This window comes from Drosophila tropicalis, unplaced genomic scaffold (genome assembly GCF_018151085.1).
Source record: "Drosophila tropicalis isolate 14030-0801.00 unplaced genomic scaffold, ASM1815108v1 contig_1002, whole genome shotgun sequence".
NCBI lineage: Eukaryota > Metazoa > Arthropoda > Insecta > Diptera > Drosophilidae > Drosophila > Drosophila tropicalis.
The window spans coordinates 1,526,896-1,543,300 of record NW_027172360.1 but is presented as its reverse complement, the minus strand read 5'-3'; the positions used below and the strand labels follow the sequence as shown (position 1 = coordinate 1,543,300).

At 39.3% G+C, this 16,405-nt stretch overlaps 1 protein-coding gene across 5 annotated transcripts in view; it reads right to left on the bottom strand.

Annotated features, from left to right (window-relative positions):
* The window catches only part of GATAd, a 144,372-nt gene that overhangs the window by 29,738 nt on the left and 98,229 nt on the right, over positions 1-16,405 (bottom strand). For 4 of the 5 annotated variants that reach the window (XR_011032024.1, XR_011032027.1, XM_068286839.1 and 1 more), the window contains 3 exons: positions 5,114-5,241; positions 4,885-5,049; positions 4,592-4,826 (listed from right to left, as the gene is read on the bottom strand). Coding sequence is in view for 2 of the 5 variants with exons in the window: in XM_068286839.1 (XP_068142940.1) it covers positions 4,592-4,826; positions 4,885-5,049; positions 5,114-5,241 (528 nt within the window). In the remaining 3 variants the exon portion in view is untranslated. The remainder of the gene's footprint in view (positions 1-4,591; positions 4,827-4,884; positions 5,050-5,113; positions 5,242-16,405) is intronic. The other variant, XR_011032019.1, reaches the window with a different exon arrangement.

The window sequence follows — 16,405 nt, the reverse complement described above, 5'->3', positions numbered from 1 at the left end:
CATTTTCGTAGGACGTCATACACATACCGGCACATTGGGTTTCCTTCCTGTTCATGCCTCATAAGGCGTCATACTAACTAACTGTTGGTGATCTGTTTCGAATGTAACACGCTGTCATTATTGTCTCTGCCCAGAAAAACTCCTCCATATCCGCGTGTAAAAGAAAACATCTTGCCATCTCGATAAGCGGTTTGCTCGTTCAGCCACTCCTTTCTGTTGAGGGATATATGGAATACGCATCAAAACGCCTGTTGATGAATTCTCGGCAGTTGTCATTTCTTATTGTCTTCAATTTTTTACCAGTTTTTCGTTCAGCCATCTCCTTGAATTCGACGAATTTCACAAATACTTCGTCCTTTCATTTTAGACAATAAGTAAATATTCGTCTCGGCATGTCGTCTATTAATGTCAAAAAATTTGAAGAGCCGCCAAGAGAACATTTCGGAAAAGGCTCACATACATTGGTATGTATGTATTCCAAAAGATGCTGAGCTTTATGGTCAGACGCCGACAGAAAAGGTTGAGTATGAATCTTGCTTTTCATGCAAGTCACACATGGCATCTTCTCTGAGAAATCCACATTTTCCATGCCACTGACGATCCTGCGTTTAACAATATTCATTAAACTTGAATAATTTAAATGACCATACCTGTAGTGTCAACCTTCTGCACTTATCTGTCTCACTGCAAAGCATCGATTGCCTGTCTCCTTAAACTCGAAGAGCTTTCCTTTTCTTTCTGCAGTTAGTACTATCTCGCCGTTTTGGCGAACCGTCGCATATTCTTTGTCCAAAATCACAGTGCATCGCCTATCGACTGCTCGATTAACCGACATTAAATTCGTCTCCAACCCTGGTAAGTGGTCACAAAAACCGGTCTGTACAAGCATATCACCTCTGCCAACTGCCTTTATGTTGTCGTGGTTGTCGGCCAATACAACATCTTCTTCATGTGCAACACCACCTCAAAGCATCTAGATTTCTTGCCTGTGCCGCAGCTAGAACTGTGTACGATCGATGTTGTGATTGCCGATTTACCTTTGACTTTTCTTAAAACTTTGGGCAGTCCCTTTTATAGTGACCTCGCTGCCCACAGTTGTACCACTCTATATCCACCAGGGACTTCTTTTTAAGAGTTGGATATTTTCGCACATTTGGTGCTCTTCTGGGGTTGTTACTCTCTCGTTATTTCTGCGATCTCCTTCTTCCAGCAACTTAACCTGACGCTGTCCAAAGAAGGCAGACTATCACGTGTCTGCATCGCAATAACGAAGTTTTTGCACATCCACCTCGGGAACTTGTTGTACCAAATCGATGCATTCCCCAGCATTTATTTGTGGTTGTTGCCTCTTCACCTGCTTTAGCTTTGAATCTTTTGCAAGGCGGGCACGTAAACTGCGCATCCATGTTCCTGCAGATCGCTTTCCAGTTCATGCTACTACTATACTATATAAAAACAGAGGGCGGGGGCTAACTTCGACCGCGTCAAAGTTTTATATTACTCTTTCCTTACCTATGGTTTTCAAAGTGGGAAAAAGATGTTAAAGGGTTTCTTTAAAGTCTAATGTTTGCGAAACGGCTTACATAGGAAAAAACGAAGTTACTAATCAGAGTCACTGTTTTCCACCGATTGTTCCTATGTGAGCTATAGAAGGCTCAAATAGAATATATAAGATATATTCACCCGATCTTGATCGAATTCATTCGGCACAGCAATTAACAGATATATAAAACTGATGAATGTTTAATTTTGAAGCCATCGCGTTAAAAGTAACGAAGTTATTGACAAAAGTCACTGTTTTCGAATATTTAACAAATAGAAAACAGAAGGTACTTTTTAAGTCTTCTTATTCCATTTCTATTTTTGTGACATCGGATGTACCTCAATATAGTGCTTATATCTATTAAATCTTAACACTACCAAATGTAAGGTAATGCCTTTTAATCGTATCTCAACTAGTCACTTATTTTTTAAACAATAGTCCTCATGAACTTCTAAATAATATGAATGATTTGGGCGTTCTTATGTACCATAAGTTAAATTTTAACACCCATATTTCCACCACAGTCGCAAAGGCTACGTCTACATGGCGATATTGACTCGCCTAAGTTATTAGCTCAACTTAATCTGTTGGTACCATGTAGACGGAGAATACATTCTATTATAACGTTAACCCTTATTCTTTGTTCTACTAGCTGTGCCTCAAATGAACCTTTTAGAGCCTTCTGTTCCGAGTTTACCATTACTATACTTAAAACATCTATCATCTTCTATTTATTTCATTGAAACCCATAGTGTTATGATTTGTTTGTGTTTTTTCAAATGTGTATTTGTCCACGCGACTCATGCCATGGGTTATACGGTTGAACCCCACGGTGGGTCGGGTGGAAGGTTGGCAGCTACATATCTGCTAGGGCTCACGCGTAACAGGCGTATCATATCCAATAGCTCAGAAAATAACCAAGTTATACGGCTGAACCCGAGAAATACAAACTGTGCACTATATGCTGGCCTATGTTTGTTTCATACCTGTATTTATAACGGTCTAGTAGAAATTTGCCAACCCAAACTAATCAAGAATATTTGTAGTTTATTTGGTGTGAGATGTTTCCTTCTATGCGCTGCACACTTTATTAATATTTTCAATCGTATAAAAAGGGAAAACAGTTTAAAAAACTGTACCGTATGACGTAAAACTTTTGTGGGTCATAGCTCGGCATGGATGTTGACAATCGCCCCAGCATCAATAATGTGGGTCGCCTATCTTGGCAGAGCAAAGCATCACTGAAAATGGAACTCAAAAAAAGTGCGATCCACAAAAGATCGACCACACTTTTTGGACTTGCTGCCGGCTTCTTTTGGATTAAATGCTGGAATTGTAAATAAAGCCGCCTCGGCAAGTACAGACAACTCCGCTTTATCATCATCACATCAGGGTGGCCAGAACGTTACTTACCTTGAGCCAATCATTTAAATGACAATAATTATGCAAACAATCTTAGCATCATTATGCGAATAGGTCTTAAAATAATCTGGAATGCTAACGGTCTATGCAAAAGTTGACTAGAGGTACAAAGTGAAACAATATTAATATACGATACAATCTTCTTTGAGCCAATCACCCAAGCGGTAATGCAAGAGTATTGCATTCCAATCAAGTCCAGGCACCGAAAACACATCTCTCATTAGTACACATTGCCACCTTTATCGGCAATATTAACATGGCCTCCTGTTATGTGCCTCCTAGACATACATATATTCCATACAGATGTTTTTGCAAAGCCTGAGCAGCCTGGGATCAATATCTAGCTGGTAGTGATTTCGAGAATAAATAACCATAAGGAAAACTTCCCCTTCTATCTTGCATCAACATATTTAACGTGACCAATGATGCTTCACGGGATCACTTAACCCAACACCGATACCGTGGAGAAGTTATCATGTAACAACTACGAAACCGCTTGTGCCTACACTTCACCATAAAGAAGCTCTCAACGCCCAGCAAGATACAGGGACATGATTGGCTTGTTTCACGAAATCAAAAACATCTTGCGAGAGATGAACAATGGACTTAATAGGGTCTTAAACCAAGAAGAAGAACACTAGCGAAATCTTGAGCTCATCTCTGGCAAGCCACCAAATACTTGAAGACGGCAACAGTGAGAAAAGGACCAACAGAGGATTAAACGGCATTTGGTTCAGAATCATAGAAGAGGCACCTGAGGAGGACGGATCTGTCGAAAACCTTCACCCCTTTCAGCACATGTAGCGCCATAGATATGGATGCCACTTTGTCCTTTCTTGAGGACCCGTATCAAATGCCATCAGCCGAATCACGCCTAAGGTTAAAGCCAGGCGTCGATGCAGTCAACATTAAGTAGAATAATCGAACTACTTGTCAGAATGTTTACCAGATTCTTCAATTTTTGTCACTTTTTAACAAAATTAAACTGCGCAGATATTAAAATGAAACCCGAAGTATGACCTCGCCTAGTACCCTCCAATTAGTTTGTTAGCAATTCTCTTTAAAGTATTTGAAAAAATACTTCTAGCTAGAATATTACCCCTACTAGACGAAGGCAAGCTAATTCAAGAACATTAATTTGGCTTTCGACGGCATAGCAAGAAAAAGAATGAACAAGGAAAAGAATGGATCAGATTTTACGAGTTTTCGAGTGGTTTTCGGTTGGCGAAGTCAGTCTCCTGATCTAAATCTTATTGATGACTTGTGGGGTAAGCTATAGAATCAGGCGGCAAAAAAAAATGTACTAACAATCGATAATTGTAAGACTGCGTCGAAGATTTTGATAAAGACCTGCCACGCTTTGATTAAGAGTATGCCCAACCGAATTGGAGAAGTATTGGTAAAATAAAGGTGGGCGATGGATGCTTCTACACACAAACTGTGTGATATCTGACACATGTATTAACACTTGGAAGATCGCAAAGCGGATCGGAAATGGCGAAGAAAAAGAAATTACGGGTATAGCGAAATAGAAAGGGCTAAACCGAAGTTAGCTTCATTAATATTTATATTATTGTAAAATTCATCAAATTATTGTTAGTGTCATTTTATCGTGTAAAAACTTACTTTTTTTATTTCTCTCGCATTCTTTGGGTCGCCGCCGCCTGGTATGTATTGTATCACGTCTCATTGAATGTGGTCTATTTACACCATGAAGCTTGAAATAAAGACCACAAGCATTGCATACCATTTCGCCTCTAACACTTCGTCTCCATATTGTTGTAGTAAGAGTCCCACAATTAGAACAAGACATGTCCTTTTGAGGACCAGATAAAGTATTGAAGAGGTTACTTTTAAAGTTCTATAATCCGGATATTTAAATAAGATAGGTTGACCGGTGTCAAAAACGTATAACCTACCTTTTTATCTTTAAGTGTATCTAACATGATTTTAGATGTGCATTCTTTTTGTTGACACCCATCTGCAACCTTGGCAGTTGTCGTTTCGCAGCAATCTGTTTTTGTAGGGAAGCTCTGTTTTCTTCTACAAGCTTTAGGTTTACTGTATTGAGCATCTGATAGGTCCTGTTCCAAATATTCGGATGCTTATGCTTATACACAAATACTTAAAATGGATTTAATCCCTTACCTTTAATAGTGCTATAGGTTCATCAGGTACGTTTGCAAATGATACCGTGGACGACACTGGTGAAAAAAATTGTTGACTCATCATGGTTCGAATAATTTGTGTAGCCGGAATTTGTTCATTATTTTTGGCTGAAAAATAAATTATTTTTAAACATATTGTATTATTCTTATTTTTAACAATATTAAGTTTGTATCAAAAAGATCAGAACGTCGGTTACAGTTGTGTAAGGGAAAAAATATTGTCAACATTTTCAATTCAAGATTGTATTATTCGAAAGCTTTTGACTGGATTTTGTTTTAGTATTTCCTAACCTAAATTATTATCTTATATATAAAAAAAGTTTTGACACACTGCAGTGTGGAGTCAGCTTCAAGCATGGTTTATGTCTACTTTTTATGTCGATATGATATTTGCGAATGCGAATAAAATGGATTTTATAACGGCTTTCCGTGTATCGACCGCAGCACAGTGGGCGATTTGCCTGATCTAGCGTAACGAAATTAATTACTCAAAAAATAAAAACTATTTTGCAATAATGGTAATGTTTATATTATTTGGACCCTTTAAGGCTCAATATTTAATAACTTTTTGCAACTTAAAAATTTTGGTTATGCTTTTTTTTTTTGATTTACATGTTTTTAACATTTTTATTGTCTGCATTTTTAACTATTATTAATTATTATTTTAACTTTTATAAACTATTATTAACTATTATTAACTATTATTTTAACTATTATTATTATTAATAATATTAGTTATCCGATTCCGAATCGGAATTTTTTGAATCTGAAGAGTAATTTAATAGCAGACTTCGAACTTCCTTATCAAACACTATTTCTTTACTAGATTTATTTCGTTTGTTTTTGCACAAACTTGTTATAAGCGGGTCTGAAGCAACTAATAATGAATTCATTAAATCCTCCATTGTATTTACACGCGAGTTTTTTCGTGTATGCTTGAGCCGAAAATTTCGTAAATTTTTGTTACTTGCTTCCAAAGCTTCTTCGGACATCATGCCAATCGAAAGTGGTACACATTCGATAATTTCGGCTCCGTGAATTAATATTTTGTGCAATGAGTTGGGCATGTAAAATCAAGAATATTCTTGCACAAATATCTTCGCAGTTTCTATCGTATATTTTCTAAAGCTATCGGCATTTATTGCACAACCTGAAGACATGGAACGCAAAATAACACCAAGTCTTTTTATCAGGTTATGGTTTCTTGGATGACTGCCTTTTGTTTATCGACTATGCTCTTGTCCGAGGCACGAACTTGCCACTTTTTAATTGGTAGACGATAGCCGATATGTAGCATACATTCAAAGCAGCGAATCCAACAATGAAAAGTCGATAATCCAAACTTCAGCAAGTCCTCATTTCTTGCCAAGTTGTTAATTGCATTTAAGTCGTTCATAGCCTTGGGCGTTGCTTTACAAATACCACATGTTTGCGATGATGTTTCGGCAATCACGCTAAAAACTTTGCCATCGATCATGGTAAGTTGCAATTTGTGGTAAACTTGAAAGCTACTTAAGCGCGTAGGCACAATTTTCAATATCTTTTGGTTTTCGCCCTGGAGCCAATTTTTTTTCAGGACTCAGAAGAACCAAATCATCGTTAAGCCAGGCTGCGTTGTTGTTCTCCAATTGATTCTTATCTCTGTTGCTTTTCTTCCACTTTTCAGACAATCTTTTGTGGAAAATTTTTAGTTTATCCATAATTGAATGGTAGTCCTGCTCACTACAGTCTGATTTCTTGAAAACATTAGAAAAAATGTGGTCAAGTACGGAATACTTATTTAAAGCGCATTTTTCCTCATGCCATACTATAAAAAGTTGCCGCTTGCAGACCGACATGGTTTCTAAAAAAAGCAACATTGTTAGAATGGGCAGCTCAGGGCAGCTAATGTTGGACAATTCACATGGTGGACGAACAATATAATATCACAAAAATAAAATTTTTACCGGCCAATACCGGCCTCATAATTTTTATATCCTTGCAAAAAGGGTATATTAATTTTGGTCAGAAGTGTGCAACGCATAGAACGAAGCATCTCCGACCATACAAAGTATATATATTCTTGATCAGCACGACGAGACGAGTTCAAATAGCCCTGCCCGTCCGTCCGTCCGTCTGGATCAACGCAAACTTCTCTTAGACCGTAAGAACTACAGAGCTGAAATTGCACCTAGGCTTGTATATACTGCAGGCGTTGTATATCTCGGATTCAGCCGGATCGGACCACTATATCATATAGCTCCCATACAAACCCCAAAGTCACGAACAGTGACTTTTCTCAACAACTTCGTTATTTTCTATGTTATTATCGTGAAACTTTATATTAGAGAGATTATTACGCCTATAAACTACTGTGCCAAATTTGATCAAAATCGGGTGACTATATCATATAGCTCCCATAGGAACGATCGGTCGAAAACAGTGACTTTTGTAAATAACTTCGTTACTTTTAACGCGATTGCTTTCAAATTAAACACTTGTTAGTTTAATATATCTGTTAATGACTGTGCCAAGTTTGATCAAGATCGGGTGACTATATCATATAGCTCCCATAGGAACGATCGGGCGAAAACAGTGACTTTTGTAAATAACTTCGTTACTTTTAACGTGATTGTTTTTAAATTAAACGTTTCTTAATTTAATATATCTGTTAATGACTGTGTCGAATTTGATAAAGATCGGTGACTTTGATCAATATCTTCGTTATTTCCTATGATTGTAGGCCATTCTTTCGCAAACATAAGCCTTTTTATATAAAACGTTCTTCCACATTGATGGCTAATAGGTAAGGAAAGAGTTACCAAAAAAGTTGCAAGGGTATATAAACTTTGACGCGGTCGAAGTTAACCCCGGCCCTCTGGTTTTTTTTATGGGTTAGAGATATAATCGGAATAATCATTCCACACAGTAGGGGAGGAAAAAATGGGACGTGCGTGTTTGAGCTTAGTGATTAAGAAAGAACATCGAAAAAGGGGGGCAGCGGTGAGCAAACGACCACGCCCTCATTGTCCAAGCGAGGTGGAGGTGGAGGTGGAGTTGTAGCTGCTAAGTCCATTCTCATTTAATCACGACCATACCGTCGAATGGATCTCAAAGGCAGTGCCCTAGCATCCTGTCCGAACCGAAAGCAAAGTTGCTACTCTCTCGATCCGTACCGAAAGACCAGGCACTTCAACTCTTGCTGTTTCAGAATCCCAATGTGCCAGGTAGGGAGGAAGGGATAATCTGCTGCTTGTTCGCCAGGTCGACAATGTTGAAGGGATCGTACCTCAAAAAGCGACACAAAAGACGCGAACACGAACACTGAAGTCCGGTAAGGTAAAGCGAGTCCTTGGTCTGGATGCTATAACAGATGCGGCCCATGAGCTGTCGTTGGGAACGGAGGCGAAGACAATTGAAGTGGCCTCGCGAGATGACCCCCGCAGCCATGGATTTCAAGTCAAGTCATAATGTTCCTTACTCTTTTTCTGTAACTCAATTCATCACTGCACAGGCAGGACATTTCAAATATCATTTCCATTTCTTCTACCTTCCCCATCCCCATCCCCATTATTTAAGTCTGAAGAAAACTGTCTTCTTAGTAAATTTCATAGGTATACTCTAATTTCTTCGAAGAAAACTTCTATAACTTATGATATACTGGTCCAATCCCGACAATACTTTATCTTATCCGGGTTATAAGATGGCTGAGTAAAACACATACGCACCGACGGACGTATAGACGAACAGACGGACTGGCCATATCGACTCAGCTTTTTAAGAATATGATCAAGAATATATATACTTTATGGGGTTGGAGACGTCTCCTTCCGTGCGTTACAAACAGCTGACCAATTTTATAATATCCTTTGCAAGGATATAATAAGCAGTTGACACAAGAAAAAAATCCGTATTGACTCGATGGTGACTGATAGGCAAATCGGTGAAAAAATAGGATGCTCCCATTCGACCGTAGTAAACTATATTATATTAATAAACTATATTATATTAATAAACTATATTATATTAATAAACTATATTATCTCTTGTACATGTTTCTTGAACCTTAAGCAATGGTGCTCTTTTTATACCATACACCCATAGGGTGAAATGGTATATTAAAGTCGCCAAAATGTATGTAACAGGCAGAAGGAAGCTTCTCCGACCCCATAAAGTATATATATTCTTGATCAGGATCAACAGCCGAGTCGATCTAGCCTTGTCCGTCTGTCCGTCCGTCGGTAATTGGAAAAACTCGATTATCTCCCGTATTTTTCTACCTGATGCAATCAAATTTGGCACACTTTGATATGAATTTGATACTAATATCCAGCAAAACACCAAATTTGATCGAAGTCGGACAAAACATAGTAGAGTTATGCATATAAACGTTTTTCCATAAGGCCGGAGTTGGCCGTTCGCTGGTGGGGGCGCTAGGGTGCTCGTATGTTGGAGTGAGCGAGATACTAAGGCTGATGTCAGAGTGGCCGCGATAAGCGATGCGATGCTACAAGCGATAATTATCGCAGCGATCTGCAAAGCGATGACATGGCAGAGTGAAAGCTTTCCGCATAGCGAGAAACCTAGCGAGGGTTCTAATTTTAGTCTCAGTTGCAATCATCGTCGTCATGGATTTAGACGAAGAATTTTTTGCGTCAGCAGCAGTTATAAATGTTGTAATGAAAAAAACCACCGGGATCCATCCACTGAATAGAAACCGTTTAAAAGGAGAGTTTAATAGTTTGTATAAAAATTTAAGGCAGTATCCTGACAAATTTTTCAATTATACTCGAATGTCGATCAATACATTCGATTATATTTTGACGAAGATTCATTCAAAACTGGAAAAGTGTTGGACAAATTTTGTTGTTAATCCCATAACGCCATGTGAGAAACTTATTCTAACTTTGAGGTAACTATGTAATTATATATATATTTTTTTTTTTTGCAACAAAAATGTTTGATTTTTTTAATTGTTTTCGGAATTATTTCCGTCTCCAAAATGAGAAAGTACGATCTTTTGAATTTCCATTCTGCAAAGCATTTTTTTTCGCATGTCCATAGACTTCAACCAAAAACCAACTATTTTTAAGCTCAGAACGCAACGAAAACACACGTATAACAACAGTTGGATGAAGCGATAAAGCGAGAAAGCGATTCAGAATCGCTTTCTCGCAACTCGCTTCAACTTGTCGCTTTGGCTCTCTTCTTGCTTCGCTTGCACTCTGACATGCATTCAACGATTACATATAAATTTGAATGCAGAGCTTTCTCGCTCATTGTCGCTCAATATTATCCCATCGCCTATCGCGTCCACTCTGACATCAGCCTAAGATATGCTTGTAAAAAGCATGTGAAAATGCATTTGTTTAATAAAATTTAAATATTTGCTTTACTGGTGTATGGTATACCTAAGTCGGCGAGACGACTTACTTCATTAAGTTTGCAACTGTAGTGAACTGACAATATCTAACCGGTCTAAGGGAGTGTTGTCGTTAAGATAATAATAATAAGTTTCTAAGTGTGAAGTGCACCTATAAAAAGAATGCTGTTACTATCAGGTCAGAGCTGGAGACACAATATGGAGAAAAATTAAGTGTCGAAACCGTGCGTCGCAAATTGCAAGAAGCTGGTTTGCGCGATGCTTACCACAAAAATAAAGAAAACGCGTCTTAAATGGACTAAAGACCATAAGGATTGGACTCTGGAGCAATGGCGAGAGTTTTATGGCCATTGCCATTTTCTGAAGAAAGGTAGAAGCAAACTTGTATTGTGAAAACGGTCAAGTTTCCTCAGAGCTATATAAATGGAAGAATGAATGGAAAAAATATGGGCAAGTGTTAAAGGAGTTTTTGGTCGAGGCACTAAAGAATTATTTATCGTTCAGGGTGGATGCAATTTCTAAAGACGACTCTGCGACATTCCACCGAACCAAATCTGTTAGTAATGTTTTGTTCTGATGCTGTCACTTTTTCGAAACATGGAATGATTACGAAAACATTTGCAAAAAATTTACACTTTTTTAGCTAACAAAATGTTCTGAGGACATACGTCATACAAATAATTATATGTGCATTATTTCTTTTGTCTTGTTTTACTGTTATAAGTTAGTTTTTGAAAGTTTGACGAATGCACAATTATCATGGTATTCTTTGTGCTTGCCATGCGTATAAAATTTTGTCATTCTAATCTCTTTCGTGGTACCATTACTGCAAAATGATTTGGTTCATCGGGTTCTGCGTAGTAAATAATTATATGCGCAAAACACTTGTGGCTGATCATTCGTACGTAAAGTGTTGCTGTTGAAGACTTATTTCTGAAAATTTGCTTAAATCTCTATTGTAAGTATATTATTAATTTAAATTTATAAATAAAAAACCTTAATTAGTACATAATATATATTGTTGTCAGGCTAAAATGCCTCGTGGTACAAGTTTGTCCGATTACGAGCAGGGAATTATCCTCGGCATGCATGAAAGCGGCTCCAAGATCTTTGAGATAGCAAGCAGACTTAACAGGCATAGAAACTGCATAAGTAGCTTCCTGAAAAACCCATCGAAATATGGTGCTACTCGACGCAGCGGACGCAAGACCAACATTGACGATCGATGCAAACGGCAGATTCGACGTCTTGCAGTCGAGGATACGATGAGCAGCGGTCAAATAAGGGATCACTTGGATCTTCAAATAACAAGGACTAAAATCGTTCAGATTCTAAACGAAAATCGTTTCGTTAAACATACCTCAATGGTCCCTAAACCAAAGCTTCTGGAGCGGCATATTAAGGCTCGTTTAGAATTTGCCAATAGATACCGATTCTGGGATAAGAAATGGCACAACATCATCTTTAGCGACGAAATAAATTTAATTTAGATGGCCCAGACAATTGCAAAAAATATTGGAGAGATACGCGCCAAGAACGACTATCTTGTTACAAGCTAGGTTTTGGCGGCGGCACCTTGATGGTATGGGCCGCGTTCTGCTATTTAGGAAAGACGCCTATGTGCTTCATATCTACTCGAATGAATGCCAATATGTATGTAGAACTTCTAGACGGTGTTTTGGTAGACTTCGCTAGAAATCTTTATGGCGATAATTGGACTTATCAGCAAGACAATGCTTTAATCCACACGCAGGTCACCAAGCACTTTTTTGAAGAAAGAAAAATTCATGTATTTTTGTTATTAATGACATTTTGTGAAGTGGGTCCCATTGAGTCCGGACCTTAATCCTATGGAGAAACTTTTGGGGCATTCTGTCGGCTCGCGTTTTCAAAAATGGAAGACAGTTAGCGACTGTACGACACCTTAAATTGGCTATAGAACAGGAATGGGCTAATATTGACGCATCTGTTATACAGTCGTTGGTCAATTCTATGCCAAATCGTCTCAACTTATTCTTAAATAATAAAGGAAAAAGTATTGATTATTAACATAATTAATACTTCAAAATTACCAACGTTAATTACTTTTAAGAGACCAAAGTGAAAGAATGCACATATAATTATTTACTATGAATTTAACTATAATTTTAAATTTTTTATATATACGACTTTTTATTTGCAAAAAATATGATGCACATATAATTATTTGCATGACGTAGGAATTTTATGCTTGATTTGGCCAAGAAATTCAGCAGATTTAAACCCAATTGAGCATTTGTGGCACAAAATGAAAGTAGCAAAATGAAAACCCCAAAATAAGATGCATATAATTGCGGACATAGAAAATGAATGCGAACAGACTAAACGTTCAGTCCGAAAAAACCATGCTTTTTTTTAACGTTTTATATATATTTGTTGAATCTACTCTTAAATTAGAGCGTAACAAGTTTGAGATATTTTTCTTAGCCTAGTACTTAAGATAAATTCTGGGGATATTGCAGGCGGCCCGAATCACTTGTTATTGGGTTGGTCTGTCATTTCTTTTAAGACGAGTTCTATTATTAGTTCGCGTAAGGGAATTGGCAAGAACATTTGGGTGTGCATCCAGTTTCGCAGAATACTTTAGTTGTTGACTACCTTTTTCAGATTTTACGCTAGGTATATTTAGATCATTTTGAATGTTGTCGTTCCGTATATACCACGGGGCCCCCGTGATTGATCTTAAAATTTTCGACTGCGCTCTTTGTATAATATCGACATTGCTGGTACTTGCATTTCCCCATAGTACGGCACCGTAAGTCCAGATGGGTTTCAGTACGGAGTTGTATAGGAGGACTTTATACTCCAGACGTAGAGGGGACTGAGCATTGATGATCCAATGTAAGCTACTCGCTTTCAGTTTAAGCTGTGACTTTTTTGCTTCGATATGCTTGCGCCAAGCTAGTCTTCTGTCTAGGTGGATGCCAAGGTAAGTGACATCCACGGCTTGAGGAACTGGTACGTTGTTTAGCATTAGAGCTGGACAGTTTCTTCTGTTAAGCGTAAATGTAACATGTTTGCATTTCTGCTCGTTGACCCGGATACGCCAGGTTGCTAGCCATTCCTCTACCACCTTGAGGTGTTCCTCTAATTTTGCAGAGGCTTGTATTGGGCATTTGGATCTGCTGAGGATTGCCGTGTCATCGGCAAAAGTGGACGTTGTAAGTCTTAAACTCGTTGGTAAGTCTGCAGTGTACAGTAGGTAGAGCAATGGGCCGAGTACACTGCCTTGCGGTACACACCGGATTCCATGAGTTTGTGGGTGTACTGTCAGTTTTTCCCGGATTTTGAACATCAGACCCTCCAGTCAAACTCTATCGAAAGCCTGGGCAACGTCGAGAAAGACAGCCGCACAGTATTCTTTTAGTTCGAATGCTGTTCGTATTTCGGATGTTTTGCGATTGACTTGTTCCATTGTACCATGTTTTTCGCGGAAGCCGAACTGGTGTGAAGGGATTGTGTTCTCCGATGCCAGAAATGAGTTTAGTCGGATCTGCAGGACCTTTTCAAAAAGCTTCGAAAGACATGGTAGCAAACTAATTGGCCTATAGGATGATGGCTGGGTTTTGTCCTTTCCCACTTTAGGAATCATGATGATAGTGGACCTTTTCCATGCTCTTGGGAACTAGCCAATTCTTATTATAGCGTTAAACAGTTTGCAGAAGTATTGTATGCCGATGATGGGGAGTTATAGGATCATTTTCGGTGTGATTAGGTCATGGCCTGGGGCTTTGTTCGGCTTTATGTGGTTTTTAATAACTGCAGTGATCTCATCCGATTGGAGTTCCGAGTACTCACTATCCGTTAATGTGCTCGAAGGGGGAAGTACAGATGAGTTTGATATTGGATTTGGCTGGAAAACCATTTTAAGATGTGTGGCAAATACGGATGCCCTCTCTTCGTCACTGCGGGCCCATCCACCGGTTGGACTCCTTATCGGTGAAATTGTCTCTATAGGAGCGCTTAAAGTTGGGTGGGCTTTCCACAGAGCATGTTTAGTGCTGGTTGGGCTGAGCTTTTCTATGTATTTTCTTTGAGCCCAGCTTTCCTCTTGTCTTAACGCCTTGGAGAGGTTGCGATTAGCATGCCTTAGGCGAAGTTTTGCTGCTGGTGATCGAGTAATCTGCCATTCTCTTCTTAGACGTCGTTTTTCCGTTACTGATTGTTCTATAAGTGAGGGCATGTTGAGTAGACACTCTTGCTGCAGCTCCCATCATCGACTCAAGTGCAGAGACGAACATGTCAATGTCCTCTGCAGCATCCAGTTTCGGCGAACAGTCAATGTGGGCACTCATGTACATTTTAAATTTAAGCCAACTTGTTTTGTTGTGTGTAAGCCTATATTAGCGATCAAGTACTTGAGGTCTTGTTACTAGTGTGAATAGCACTGGAGAGTGATCGGAAGTTAAATCTAGCAGTGTATCCGCAGTGATCCGATTACGTGGAATCCTCTTGGTTACTGCGAAATCAATCAAGTCAGGCACTTTCTGTGGATCTGTGGGCCAATAAGTAGGCCTACCCGGTGAGACGCAATCTATCTTATTGAGAGGGTTGACTATTGTGTTGTACAACTGCTTGCCTTTAGGATTTACCAGGCGAGATCCCCAGTGCGTATGTTTGGCGTTATAGTCCCCTGCTGCAATGAAGCGATCTCCGAGTGTGTTAAAGAAATCGGTGAATTCCTTTTCAGAGATTGAGAAGCGTGGTGGGCAGTACAGGACAACCAATGTAGTGTTGCCGCAGCTGGTTTGGACGGTTATAGCAGTTGCTTGTAGGTGCTGTGTTTCAAATCTGTTGATGAACGAGTGTTTTATAGAGTTTTGCATGAACGTCATAAAAGTGGTCATGTTTTGATTGAGTGAGATCAATAGGGCCTCCAAACCACTTGGAGTTTGCTGGCCAAGCTCTGGTGCGCTAGGTTGCGGATTCTGTAGATGGTGGAGTGACGGGGTCTCTTTTGCGGGCTCCGTCTGTCCAGTTCGGAGCACACTAGCGAAGGATACACTAGAACTGTATGTAGCAGGCATGTTAGATGATCTAACAGCCTTGGCGAAGAATACCTCCGGTGTAGTTTTAGAGGCGTTGACGGTGATGTTTGGTCCAGCTGGGGGTTTGCGCCCGTTTACGTGAGATTTAAGATCCTTGAAGACAGAGCATCCTCTGTAATTGGCCGTGTGGTTCCCTCCACAGTTACTGCATAGTCTTAGTGCGACATTGTTTCTGTCCTTGGTGCAAATGCCATCTTTATGATGTTCGCCACAGCCAACACACACTGACCTGAGATTGCAGTTGTTAGAAGTGTGGTTGTATTCCTGGCAGTTTTTCTACGGTGATTCTTCTGTGTAATAGGACCTGTAGGTTGTAGATTGGGTGCACTTCATTTGGCTTCGACCGCTTTGCATCTGCTTGGAGCTCGATTTTACAGAGAGGCCGAGCGACTTTGTTCCTGTTGATGATGTTGACAACGGATTTGACCGCAAACCCTTTTTCGAGCAAACGCGTCTTGAGTAGGGACCGATTGCTTAATCCCCTTCAACACAACCTGGAGCCCTTTACTGCTTTTTAGTTGGTAGGTATAGAAGTTGATGTTAGCATTACGGAGGTACTTTTCGATGATGCGGAAATTGTCCTCAGTTTGGGTTTGACATTTAATTTCTTTAATATTGAGAGGGGTTACAACAAAGTTGTTTGCTCCTACTGTTTCTACTAGCTTCGAAATCAGGGCGCTGCAGTTGGCTTCACGGATGTATAAAGGGGGTGGTCTAGCCGATTTAACTATATCTACAGCGCCGGCTTGATCATCTTGCTGATCGGCAAGAATTTTAAAACGATTCCCGCTAAGGAGTGCTACTCGTTCATTTGGTTTGGTTA